At 38.1% G+C, this 14,140-nt stretch overlaps 1 protein-coding gene across 6 annotated transcripts in view; it reads right to left on the bottom strand.

Annotated features, from left to right (window-relative positions):
* The window catches only part of pde1cb (phosphodiesterase 1C, calmodulin-dependent b), a 78,655-nt gene that overhangs the window by 14,320 nt on the left and 50,195 nt on the right, over positions 1–14,140 (bottom strand). For all 6 annotated transcript variants that reach the window (XM_072364236.1, XM_072364239.1, XM_072364238.1 and 3 more), the window contains 8 exons: positions 12,371–12,484; positions 9,557–9,739; positions 7,221–7,287; positions 6,952–7,068; positions 6,319–6,459; positions 4,108–4,208; positions 2,892–3,020; positions 2,320–2,421 (listed from right to left, as the gene is read on the bottom strand). In XM_072364236.1, coding sequence (XP_072220337.1) covers positions 2,320–2,421; positions 2,892–3,020; positions 4,108–4,208; positions 6,319–6,459; positions 6,952–7,068; positions 7,221–7,287; positions 9,557–9,739; positions 12,371–12,484 — 954 coding nt within the window. The remainder of the gene's footprint in view (positions 1–2,319; positions 2,422–2,891; positions 3,021–4,107; positions 4,209–6,318; positions 6,460–6,951; positions 7,069–7,220; positions 7,288–9,556; positions 9,740–12,370; positions 12,485–14,140) is intronic.

Genomic DNA, 14,140 nt, shown 5'->3' with positions numbered 1-14,140 from the left:
CATAATATAATTGATTCCAATATATATTCTTGGGAAGCTACTTGTCTGCACATTGGTGCTGTTTAAGCAGTTTTCAGATGGCGATGAGTGTTAGGCACTAGCACAATGAAAAGAATACCCTGAAGGTCAACAAGTTCCTTGCAGCCTGCTTCTCTCTGTGCTGCAGCTACATCAGCAGTATGACTCATCGTGTCATATGATAGTCTGCTTGATAGCTCTTTCATGTCTATTCGGCAGCTGCACGTCTGCGTCTGCATGCACAGCAGCGATAAGTCGCTCAGGAATGGCGGTGGGCTCAAAATGTGTAACAAGGAAGTTCTGTGAGGAAGTGCTCAAAGATAGCAACACCACAATTTCTTTAAGAATATGTAAAAATTTTCAAAGCAAGAGGAAGTAACATGCCTCTGCTTTATTGTTTAGCTAGTGTTTAGTCTTGCCAAAGCAGTACTTTCTTTTTCTGAGCCAAAGTGAGAATATTCAAAAGAAACCCACTGGAGCTGTCCTCCATCTAAACTAACTAGAGGTATCAGATATGGAGAATATCATCATGGACTATTTCAGAATTAATTACGTAATCTTATTATAGGTGTGATGATGCATCATAACAAATAACAAACACTTTTTTTCTGCATGTTTTTCTGAAGAAAACATACTGCAAAACAACATATTTAATTAAAAAGGGCAAGGCTCATAGCTTCCATCTTTTAAATGCAGGCTATGAGCCATACGCTTGCACAGTGGGAGGCTCTTGTGGGACTGCTACCATCCACACTGTGAAGGTCATGTGACAAAGGGGCGGCCAAGCTAGCACTTAAATTGGGTTAAATTGTTGGTGGCATACATTGGAGACTGTAGAAATTACAGTGGGTGTTATTTGAGTGTCCACTCTGTCTCCGAAGCTTTTTGGTTGTTGTTGTTTACATTTTGGCAGAGCTGGTGTAAAGTAGGTCTGTTGCAAATGCAAGCCCAGTTTATGGTCCAAGTCCAGTACTGGTGAGGCATAACATGCTTTATCATTTACTTCAATGTACATGGGAGCATAATTTACTGCATGAAACTCATACTAAGACTTCACTGACTCAAAACTAATGACCAAGATGGTTAACTTACTGGGAACATGTTTACAGAGGTAAAATAACTAAAATCCAGTGAGAAGTACCCCCATTTTGCCATTGAGCCCTTAAAAGCTGGGCTGCTTTTTGCAACCAGTTGATGCGATTACAAAGTATTCAGGCTTATTGCTCTTTCATGATCCCATTTACTTTTCAGACCCTGAAGCTACATCCATTCTTTTTTTTTATCATAATATATTGTCTATGATATGGCCTCGAGACCTGCCAGTGAAATCTGTTATAGTCTTATGAGCTCAAAATAGGAGAGAGAAAAGCAGAATATATAGTTCATCTTCAACTCATACTTTGAAATTTCTTATTGGAAGTACATTCTATTTTGCTCTAATTTGACACATTTTCGGTCTTCTTTGGATGGCTATATTGGGATAGATTTGTATATTTTTACATTTTCATAGGCGTCTTCTATGAAATGGGAAACAGAAGGCTTTCTGCATCAACATAAATAAATGGTTCCAATAAAAACAAAAGGTAGCGTTCATCCTGGACTTGAAAGTCATACAGCAATATCACAGAAACGTAATCATTTCTTTGTACAGCTGAACTTGCAACTGGTACTGTAAGATAAAGTAAACTATTGTGATTTCACTTATTTGGATGCTAATAGATATAAATGCATTGAGATTTTTGAAAAAAGAAAAAAGCAAAAACTGTGCAATATATATGCAGTTCAATGTTTTCTATTCACTTATCAGCTGTAGCAAAACTCCAGCACATCAGAAAACCTTCCAACCTTGGCTGTTTTTCCACAGCAAAATAAATTTCACCCTGCCAAATGTAATGTGACCACACCATAACTCTGCAACTGACAGTACCTCTAGCACAGGCTGGAAAATAAACTGTTTGTTCCTGAGAGGGTCTGTAGTTATACCCTGCTGCATACCTGTACTTTATGATGCATGACCTTTGGCAACTTTTGGCAACAACATGCTGATTTTTTTTTCTAAATCTTATCTTGAGTGAGCAGAACTGGAGCACCAAAAACCATCCTTTGTTTGTTTCATAAGAGCTGTCACATATGAAAATGACTGTTTATTGTGTTCCTCCGATTACCTGCTTCGGGGCAGGTTTAATTGGGTATTAAATGGCCAGTGGTTAGTAATTTGTGTCTGATAGCAGATTAATGGAGACATTAATCACAGAGTTCAGGGCAGGATTTGTAGATAGCAGTGAAGGAAAGACAACTGACCCTTCAGGTTGCTGTAAGAAGTTCTTCATGGCTTTAACCTGCTGGAAATGGCAGGACATATCTGTGGCCAACACCATCTCCACAACCAGAGCCCGCAGCTCTCTAGATGAAAACAAAGGAGAGGAAAACATGAGCCATAAAATAATGTAATAAACTGTCAAACTTGCAGGTACTAAAGGTTGAATTATTTCAAAAAGGTAAATTAAGAGCTATTTATAATATCTGCTTTGATTAGTGCCAGCTTATGATATAAGAAACTGGATTCCAGCTGTCTTCTGTGATGTGCCTCCGTATAATAGCTTAATTTAGCATAGAGTTACTGAACCCTGAAGGTCGACCAATTATGCTGATATTTCAGTACATTTAACCTGCAGAAATGAGGGATGATTTTACTTTGGGCTTTGAATCAGCATACCCTGTGAGACATACCTTGTTTCATGCCTGCCTGCCAACCCGTCTCTGACTGTTCCAACATGATATTTATACATTTGGGTTTTTAATTCCCTCCTCAGCTCTTTCATCCATCTTTTTGCCTCTTATCATCTGTTTGTTCAAGTAACTGCATAACTGACCTCCAGTCATCCTTAGAGAGATTGTAGAGGATGTTCATTTCATCGTCGTCCTGCAGCAGGCGGTAAGCTGCGCTGACATGATGACTCTCCAACACTGAGCGGTCATTATACAGGATAGCTGTGTCTGACCTGTCAGATTAAGAGAGCAAAACAGGCTCTTGCAGGTTTATACTGACAAAAGAGAAAAATATACCATACCACACCACTTTATTTAGAAAACGCTTTAACAACAACAGCAAAGCTGACCAAAGTGCAGAAGAAGAAGAACTAATAATAAAAGAGCACATAAAAGTCAAATAAGGTCACTGTCAACATCTCACACTGGGTCGAGGGCCAGGGAGTAAAAGTGTGCTTTCAAATGAGATTTAACATCCATAGGTGAAGGAGCCTGGCTAACGTGCATTGGCAAATTATTCCACAGTTTTGGGTGCAAAAGCTCAGTCACCTCTGAGTTTGCCTCAGTTTTTGGAACAAGTAAAAGCCTCCAATCTGCTGACCTGAGAGAACGAAACAGTACATATGGGTGCAGCAGTTTGGCATGCCCTGCAAGTCTAGAAATCTGTAGTCTGCTATTTGAATTTTTTTTCTTTTTTTTACTTTTGTATACATGCAAGACTCACTAGAATGTTCAAACTACTGAAGGTTTTGCTACTGTTTAATTCAGCTTAACTTCAGATGTGTCCTTGTCCTTCTTGCAAAAACTTAAAAGTGGATCAAGTCTCACATGCCAAATATAAAATCATGACTCTTGTTTGTTGATCTTAGTTGTCCATTTGAATTTTTGTAAAAATCCTGCCTCTTGAGAAACAAAATTAAAAAAAAAAAAAAATAGATAAGGGCCTAATAATCTTTATTTAAAATGTGCCTCTTTGGAAACATTAAAGTTTAAGAAAGTATTTTTAAATTAAAAGTATCTCTCAGTTTTTACTAAGAGGCTGAAGAAAATGGTCCTAGATTGTAAAATGTATAACAGAACAATTGTACAGAATATACAATATGTATGTACTTGAAAAAAAGTTTGTGGTCTCCCCAACTTTTAGGTTTGAGTCATATGGGATTTGGAATAAAGGACACATTTTTGGGGGAGTTTGGAGTTCATCTGCACACTCATTCTGTCATTACTGCACTGCAGGCGATCGTAAAGCCCCCGTGTTGTAAATGAAAACATTGATCGGGTGAGTCAGTGCCATGCATTTTTGATTTTATCATCCATTACCTTGTCTGGATGTGGAAGTTGTTTGTGGTCCCTGTGTGCTCGTAGTCGTGCACCGCTGCAGCAAAGATCATGGCAAAGATCTCAAGTTCAGTCAACCAGTGCTGGAGGCAAAGAAAAAAAAGATGAGAGGGAAGTGAAGAGGGTGAGAGGAAGCAGGGGGAGGTAAAGATAAGTAGTTGGAAGGGAATATCAAGAGCAACATATCAGAGAGGGAAGAGAATTGTGCAGAGGGAGGTAACGAGATGGAAAAGTAAGAGACATTGACAGGAAAACAGTATGGTAAAGTAATGAACATGAGATGACAGAGTGGATGGAGATTAGACAAGAGAAATGAGAAGCCAGTGAAGGACAATACAGGGAATAGCACATCGTGGCATAAAGTTGTTGGGGAAGAACGTGACAGAAAGGGTGCAGAGGAGAGTTTAGCATGAGGAATCCATTACCACCAGTGATGAAAGGAAACAAATGGGGAGAAGGAGATCGAGGAAAGATTAGAAAAGCAAAAAGGAAGGTACGATAAGCGCTGTTGAGAATCAGATTTGACGCTGTTCCTTTAACACCCTCCTTCCTTTTTCCCCAAGACAACCTCTCAGTCTGATTTGTTAATATCACCAAATATAAATACAAAAGTCATGTCCCATTTTACTGGGAACTGATCTAGTAATCTTATTTATAGAATCTATCAATGTCCTCACATGCCTTCTTTTATCAGACCAACAGTCCGAAACCAGAAGATAATCAGTTTACCATCACATACATAAAGAAAATATCTATGAAGTTGGAACCAAAATATTTTTTTAACGTCTGCATGTGCTTTTATTTATCAGGACATGGTTCATATGTGAGTGTATGCAGCATCAACAAACAACAGTGAGTGGGCAATTTACTCTGAGATGTGCATCCATCTGAGTGTGCTCAGAGAGGGGATTTAGCTCAGGAAGCCCAGTCAATATTGGTGACTAATCAACAGTGGGTGGTGGGGGAGTTATTAAAGACTGGGTGGGGACAAGATGGCCGATCCACCGCTCTGTATTTCCTTATGGGCCGGCTTTATGAATGACCTGTTGATTGTTGATTTAATGGAGTCTGGAGGGCTTGCGAAATGATAGATGCTGTTCTCCTGCTCTCCCAGGAGCCTGTGGTTGTGGCATTAATGTGGTTTACTCTGCAAGGCACAGCCCGAAGAAACACACCATGTCGACAGCTGTCGCAGCCACCTTATTAAGGTGATTAAATAAAAACAGTGCGAGCGGGGGCAGCCTTCTGGTTGGGTAGTTGGAGACTTTGAACACAGACTATTGGAGTTTTTTTTTAATTATTTTCTAAATGAATGTTGTTTCACAGATGCCCAGAAGTCACTCCCATAAGTAGAGAAATATAGGTTATCGCATGCATAGAATGAATAAAACAACATGATTTGAAGTGGAATTGAAGTAATCTTATTGTGAGAGATTAAGCGATACAAAATATTTGATTTCAGAAAACTCCCACATCTGAACACAAACACTTTGGTTCAGAAATATGTTAAAACTGACAGTTTTTCTTATTCTAGCAGCTTATCAAAACATATTCAAGTTTTATGATGAATATGGGCTCAAAGTGTAGTCTTTCAGTTTTAAATTGATGGAAATCACATACAAATTAAAGGGTGTAGAAGCATCTCTTCAGGGGCTGAAATGAGATCTAATGTTGATGTAAATACCTTCAAATTCAGTCTGCATTTTAAGCCAATAATATTATAAAATATATATATTGACAAGTGTAATTATAGAGATACACATCTAGATTTAAACGAATCTAACATGAATATGGTTGTAACCATCCAAAATTACTTAAATTGTCAGTGTCCAAATATTTCCACTCATATCTGCAGTCTTAAAATGCGGGATGATGTTCTCAAGCCTACTCTGAGAAAAATTGGATTTTAACAGTAGTTTTATTTTAGAGTAAAGGGCGCATCTTCATTTCACGAAAGGATGGCTGATGGATTCTCCAAGATGAAAAAAAAAAATTCCATATTTAAGAGCGGCATGTCAGGCAAAGCTACAATTAATCTGGCACATGTCAGCTGACAAAAATGTTCTAAATACCTCTTTGATTTCACAAACTAAGCCTCTGTCCTTAGAACTTAACCAACACACCCAAAATGTTTCTGTAGATGCAGAGAGACCAGAAATACATCATGCCATATAACCTGTGTATTCCACTCACCACCATGCCAGTCTTGAGTAGCAGGTAGTGTACAGTCTGTGTGACATCAGCAGCGTGGATCAGGTTGTGGTAGGGGTTTTTGTGTTTGCTATATCCAACTTCTAAGGCCTCCACAAATGACACCACCGCAGAGATTGGGATCTGACACCAAACAAAACAACACCAAATGAGCTACAAACATTGCAAACAGTCAGAAACCTCACCAATCCAGCTAGTGATTTGTTGTGATGACCACATGCAGTCTAAATATGTGCAGCATCTGAAATTGGGGTCATAAAATCATGCATCGTGAATCGTTTTGGCTACTGCAGACAATAATTCCATATTCACATCCGCTTCATTGCTCGTGTTATTTGCTACCAGATACTGCTACTTCATGTGGATCAGTCTTAGCTAGTAGAAAAAGAGGAAAATGAGCAGCACAACTATCAGGGGAAATGAAGTATGTCCAGGCTTCTTCATAAAATTATCATTGTGGAAATACAACAACATAATCTTGGTCTTAAGGGACTGAAAAGAGTTTTCCTGTCAAATCAGGCACATTGAAGGTTCTTCCCTGTGTCTGTTTTAATGACATCGACAAAAGTGTATCAACAACCAGTGATGCAGTATGTTATAACCTTTGGACTTTACCTTGAAGCGACTAATGAGATCATATCTGGTGAGCAACTCATAGAATATGAATTTCAATGCGTGATCCCCGCTGGCCTCATTCAGAGCAAACACATCAAATGACCACTTGTCAACATTCTGTGTGGAAAAGAAAAGAAAAAAACGAGATTTTAATACAAAATATACTTTTTAAAAGGATGGTGCTGAGCCAGTTTCTAATTAATGTGTGTTCGTTTGTGTTTCTATTTTTATTTTTATTTCTGCTTTCATGTGTGCGCACACATTAATACCTTAAGCACAGATATGACAGACGCAGGGTAGCTGAGTCCCACCATATTGGAGGTACGTCGGTACATCCTGTTTGGATGAGATAAAAACATCAAATGCAGAGCACTGCTGAGTGTAAACACCAGAGGTTACCACACCAGCCCCAAACCACAGCCTGGAAGGTTCCCCACCATGACTAAACCTTCAGATCAACACAACTCAGTGTGAAACTATGCTAGAAAGGTTAAGTTGAGAGGAGGTAAATGCTGTTGAAAGTTTTTTCCAGTGGAAAAGGTTTCCAGGCTTTATCATACACAAGGGATAGAAAACATATTTGTTTAACTCAGTCTCAAACTGCAAAACAGGGTGTGTCATTTCAAATGATATCATTGGAGTCATTGGACTTTGCTTCTGTGTTCCCCTATATATAAATCATTTGTGAAAAACAGGAAAATCTCATACTATGCCAGTATAGGTTTCCATTGACATCTCTTCTTGTAAAGGACTGGGAAACATTGTTAAGAAAAGTGCTGACTTTTATCAGGGAAGGTGGATATCCTTTTACATTTAAATAACCGTGCAACACTCAGACTCCACACTATTCCACCTAGTGACTCTCATCCTCCCTTTTCCAATCTTTTTTTTTTTCATTGAACCAACAGAGTGCCCTCTGAAAAGACAGATTAAGCAAGATTATAGCTTACATGTTTGAGGCTTACTCATATAAACAAAAGCATGCTGCATGTTATTGTTTCATAAAGCACAGCCTTGGAGAGAGGGCCGTTTGTAACGTTCTGAATGATTGTGCTTAGCCAGGCTCACCAAGGCTGTGATGATATATAGTCAACTCAGGTGAAACTGCACGGAGCAGAGAGTGCACACGTACACTTCCAAAACAGAAATCTTCAAGGACCACATCAGTTTTTAAACAGCGTGAAACATTTTATAATTTTTGATACCAGGCCGCCACCAGCTTTTGGCCACCAGCTTTGGTGCACACATACGTTGATTTTAGACGTATGACTTATTATCAGTTTACAATGACATCACCTAGAATGTATACAATAGAAAATACAGAGTTTATGAAAAACTTTTGTAGATGCATGAGACAAAACTTTGAAATGTAAATGATATGACTTATGTTTGGAGAAATTAAAATACTTTATTCCCTGATTCCCATCTGTGGAACATGGGGATGGTTTAGCATCACAGTTTAATCCTCCTTTGTTACATCCTCTGGAGCCTTCAGAGGGCTTACCGTTTGAAAGAACAATGAGTTTTGAATTATATCAGTGAATTCTGCGGACTGAGTCATACAGCAAGACAACAAACTTAAGCACATTCCCTCAGTGACCTCAAGTGATCAAAAAATTCCTTAACGAGGAATGAAGGGAATGTTTTGGAGTTACCTGCTGAAAGTCCTGACCTTTAACCACTATGAAGGCTGTGGAGGTCTCAGAGGTAAGCAGATACCATAAGGAAACTAATCGATATCTTAAAGATAAAGCTATTGAATTCAGAAGCATTGGCTAACCATTCCCCATTGTGCAGGGCCGATTAATAGTTACCAGAAATGTTCAGTTGCAGGGAAAAGGGTATCACATAAGAAACTGAAAGTAAAGAGTTACTCACTTTGCCATTTTCATATATGTAAAATGAGATAATTTTCCTCAAAAAATAAATGACCAAATATAATATTTCTGTATCGCTTATGTAATTAGAGTAGTTCTAGGCAAGATACTTCTAGAGGGTTTCCAAATTTTCAAACACCGCTGTGGTTACAACAATCAATCTATGGCAGTTGGTTTTTTCCACGTCTCTCTTGCCACTGAAATTCTTGTTTAGATTTTCTTTTGTAAGCTATACCACCTATTTGTCAAATGCAAACTATGCAGAGCTCCATAGACTCTACATATAGTTGTTTGTCATTTTTGAGGTGTAGGTGGCAAATTGACAAATAAGCGACTACAATAAAATAAAAATATCGACATAAAGCAGAGTAAATAAAAGCAGTAGAATGCACTTAAAGCAAACAAGTTACAAGACTCAACAGAATTTGTTTGCCCATCAAACAAAAATATACTCAGTTGGTTTCAAAATGTCATTTATGTAATGATTTTAAAGTGTACTCAGGGACAAATCATTGCAATGTGCAAAAGCCCTATCCTTGTTCATTTGTTATGCAGGAACAAATTAAAGGTGTTGACTGCTGTAGGCAACTCTAATTTTGGTTCACAAGTGATGGATTGGCAACTTCAGAGGGTGAAAGTTAAATGTAACAGTCCACATAAATAATTGACGATCTGGGACTGCATGCTCTGTGGCTGTGAATATGTTTTTTCCATGTTGCACAATTTACCTCTCTACAAATATGCCAGCCTGAACAGCGTGGACGATGCTGCGGAAGCGAGGTTTTTCTTCATTTCGTCGCAACATCAGGCCCATCTGTCTGGTAAAGGTGGAGGCCAGCCAGTCCCGCACCTCCGAAGGCACCGACTCAGACTGGATGTCACTGAGCTCATCCTCTGTGTCCACCAATCGCCTGGAAGTAGGAACATGATAAGTACATGACAAAACATTCAAAGACTAAGGGGTAACTGAAATCTTCCACAGGGGATAAAACACAAATCCTAGACCTGCTCATCAAATATCACCTATTATGTAATATTGAAACATCTCAGAAACACCAGAATTCTGAATACAAATCCAATTGTGTGAAATGATTCTCTATGACTATGTAGGCGTGAGGGATGAAAAGCAAAGTCTCTGAATCGAAAACATGTTCTTATGGCAAAGAGAAAGCATTCACATTCCACTGATAATGAGGTTGCTTCATGGATTCTGCACAGGCTGGTTTGTCATCCTCAATCCTGGAGTGGTCAGGTCATTACTGACCCTAATCTGTTTGGATCTAGATGATGAGAGGTTTACATAATTCTATAAGCCTGGTTATAGCTCAGATTCTGGACCATCATTCCACTATTGACATTTCAATTATTTTCTAATCTTTACCATGTGTTAACAATATTTTGCCATGAGAGCAATGTTTCCAGGACCTTTGCCAAGTTCCTTTTCATTTCTAACTTCAGTAGAAGGTCAGGAAGTTCACAAACAGTCTTTAAATGTGAGAACACAGTGACAAACAGCCTGTTTTGTTTTGCTGTCTGTCATTAAAGATGAGGTCTTGTCAAGTGTACATACCATCTGCCCATGTTTGCCACGCAGACATTCGGTGGTGCAAAAATTAAGAAAACACGTATTAAGAAAGTTTATCAAAGAAAAAGTAGTGATACCACATAAAGAAAAGAAAAAAACTTAACTAAAGGAACTAAAAGCTGTCAGGGTAGCTTTTAGGTTTAACCGCAGGGTTTCTTAATTCCGGCTCCTTATCAGGCCACTGCAGAGCTTGATGACAAGCTGATCATTTGAATCAGGTGTCTTGGAGGAGGGAAACATCGAAAACATGCAGGGCAGTGGGTCATGAGGACTGGAATTGAGAAACACTGGTTTAACCACAAATAAACCTATATTAACTGGAATGTAATGGAAATAAGCCCCTAATAATTAAAAAAAAAAAGTTATTTATACATCCAGCTGTTACAGAGCATCGATTCTGTTGAATTTGAGTCCAGTGTTTCTGTGTTTTGACTGCGTTTTTGATATGTACAAACTTCTGCAAAATTATGTGGTTATTATGTACAATGTTTTAAATGGCTCCAGTCATTGTCATGGTCATTTATGCAATAACGTGTAAGCAGTGCTTTCATATTGCAGCTGATAGAGGTGGAGCAAATTTGACCAATTTTCTTTTTTTGCTTTTGGGAAGTCTTTCCACAACAGTTGGTCAGTTGGTGGTTGGGGGAACTTTATGATGCTGAACTGATGGTCTGTAGCTGCTGCAATCACGAGTCTTTGGGTGGTGCTCACAGACTGTATATAAGAGATGGGTGAAACCACCCTGACATCACTTATTTGTTTGTAAAATGACATTTTTAAACCAGTGTTTTTGGAGCAAGAAGTGACCATATTTGGACCAAACAGTTGAGCTGGAGAATGATACTTATGTATAATAAATACATATCCTGAGGTCCAATATTCATTTAATTTTGATTCCCAGCATACTGATCAGAAGAAGGGAATTAGAAAATGACACCATCACGTCTTGAGATAAAAACTGGGTATTTTATTAGATTCATTATTAGTTTTTTTGAATGGGAGTGTATTGGAGCCTTAAATGTTTTGGTGCCCGACCTGAAGGGTGTACGATTTATCAGGACAGAGCATGCTTGAGGAGTCTTGCAGGTTTTCGTTACTTTTGCAGCTGAAGATTACAATGTTTATTTTTGCATTCCGTCCCCTAAACTTTGATTTCAATTACCCTTTAAGCACAATAAGATGCTAACTCTTTATAAGTCATCCATCAATCTTTACTTAATTTGGCCAGTGAGCAAGGTTGAAACATACGTTTGTTGAGAATGACATAAAAGTCAGAATCAAGTGATTTATTTCAAATATTGAATTTTCTGTCTTTTACTAATTAAAATTATGACATTGAAAAGGTCTGAATTTGTGAATTAAATTCTGTTGCCTTTTCTTGTACTTAACAGATGTTTGGGCTGGCAAGCTACATGAACTTTACTCAACATCAGTGTCATTACAGCATTCAGTCATGTTCTGGACAGTGATTCATGATCTGGGACACAGTCTGACAAATACTCTAGACCAGAACTACATTGTAAACCACAATGGAAGTATCTCAAATACAAAGCCAACGCTAACATGGCTTTTGAGTTACAGCTTCCCTGTTGATACATAATATCAATCTCGTTATAGATTGGAACATCTTTTATGTATTGTCTCAAAATATGGTTAACCTTGACTGTTATCAATCCGTATTGGTCCTAACAAATGTTTCATTGTGCAGTGTGGAGGGAGGTGAGTTACTGTGTTTCAATTAATGCAGCTCAAGTTTTGGGTTGAACATTATGTTGAACTGCAATTCTCACATAGGTGAGTCTGTGTGACTCATTATTCAAATCAATTGCCATTGTAACAGTCATCAATTTTGCAAAGTCTGGCCATCATGAGTGCTGCTCTGTTGTTCACAATAAATGAAGCAAGTCAAAACTTTTTCAACTGTACAGAGTTACTCTTTTTTTTTTTTTTTTTTTACCTTGTCTCCTCGATGTAAACGGATTCCAGCACAGAAGCGGCATACTCAAGGTTTTTCTTGAGGTCACTGAGGGAAGCCTCTCCTCTCTCCAGTTGCTTCACCAGACATCGTAATCTAAAACAGAGATCCAGGAGTCATTGAACAAATGAGATTACACCCTTCTCTTCTTGACATGATAAATAATTCTGATACAGCAAACTACTCTTCTTGTTCTTTTTTCTCCTCTTCTTATTTGTCATTATTGTCAAATTGTGAACTGACAGGTAAGGTCGATACAAGTATTTTCTTTGTTAAACTGACACATTTTAGTTAAAAAAGTTGATTTAGGGTGGGACACATTGTCACGTCCATAAATCACTAAAAGGGAACAATGTTATCTTTCTAGTGCAGCGCAGTTCTGAACTTTGCTTCAGTCAAATAGTCTTTGTTGCTTTGGAAGGTTCCTAAATGAAAGAAATTACCCCAAAGCATCCAAGCAGCAGCTTTGAGGACAGCTGGTTGAATTCTTAAATGCTAAGAAAGGGAGCTTCAGTGTTTTTCTCATTATCTCCTTTAGCCTGGAAAACACTGAACCATCCTTTATGGAAGAAAAGGAGATGCTTCAGTCCCACAACATTTAAAAGGGCGCTTGATCATTTTATGCAGTAACATTAACTGTGAGTCATAAATACAAATGAGGACAGCAGGGTGAGCCTGTAACAACATCTCTCCTTTTTGTGACCTGTTCTCAAGTCCTCCAACTGAAATGGTCATACCTGTTATTTGTTCATATCCTCAGTTACAATAAATACCCTTATAATTCCATCCAGTAAAGTACAAACAACACGAGGGGAAGCTCTTATAAGCGTTGCCACATCAGAGTTGACATTGTTGTCAAGTCTATCATTTAACAAGCCACAAAGTCCACATAAGGAGGGGGGAGGGTTGGTTGGATGGAGCAGCTCAATGTGCCACCTTCAACCATAGGACCGTATGAGATGTAAGACTGTTCCATCAACAGCACAATAACATCTCACTAAAAAACTTTTCTTTCTTCCTCTTTGAATTCAGGCAGTAACATCTACTTTAGTACAATTAGAAAAACAAGCATGGTTTGACCTGAAATATATTCTTTTTCACAACGCAACTGTACTATTACACTGGTTATCATGGTTGCATTATGACAAAGCTTTGTAATTTCCTGGTTGGCTTTAGGCTGTCACAACACTTGGTTAGGCTTAGAAATGGATAATGGTTAGTGCTAAAAAACATTAATTTTACAAGGTGAAATGTCATGGATGACATTTTTACTGTTCACATGCAGATGCTCTCACACTTATTAACGATCACTTATTTTTTTAAATAATGGTGGAGGACAGTCTATTTTTTCATTACCTTTCGGAATTACCAACCAAGACAATGAAGTAATATTTCACATTATATACTACTTTACTAATATAATGTGTATAATAAAATGTTTATCAGACAATGTGATAAGCACAGAGTGGCTAAAGTCTTTGTGGAGGATTTTCTAAATAGATGGATTCACTATTGCAGATCCACATTACAACAAAGTGTGGTTGGATTCTCAATGCAACTTAGCTGTCTTTTTCTAACTCTTCCAATATTCTTCTAACATATTTCCCTAAGAGATGAGAGTGCTTAGAAAAAAACAACAGGATGTGATTTATTTGACTCTTCAACAGTTCCCACGGGTGCAACAGGGTGGCCTTTCTCCAGAGAGGAACTCTGATTTTTCAAGTGAAATCAATAACATAAAAAAAAACTGCC

Source organism: Leuresthes tenuis, unplaced genomic scaffold (genome assembly GCF_036924035.1).
Source record: "Leuresthes tenuis unplaced genomic scaffold, fLeuTen1.0.hap1 SCAF_14, whole genome shotgun sequence".
NCBI classification, from domain to species: domain Eukaryota; kingdom Metazoa; phylum Chordata; class Actinopteri; order Atheriniformes; family Atherinopsidae; genus Leuresthes; species Leuresthes tenuis.
This window is presented reverse-complemented; position numbering and strand designations above follow the sequence as displayed.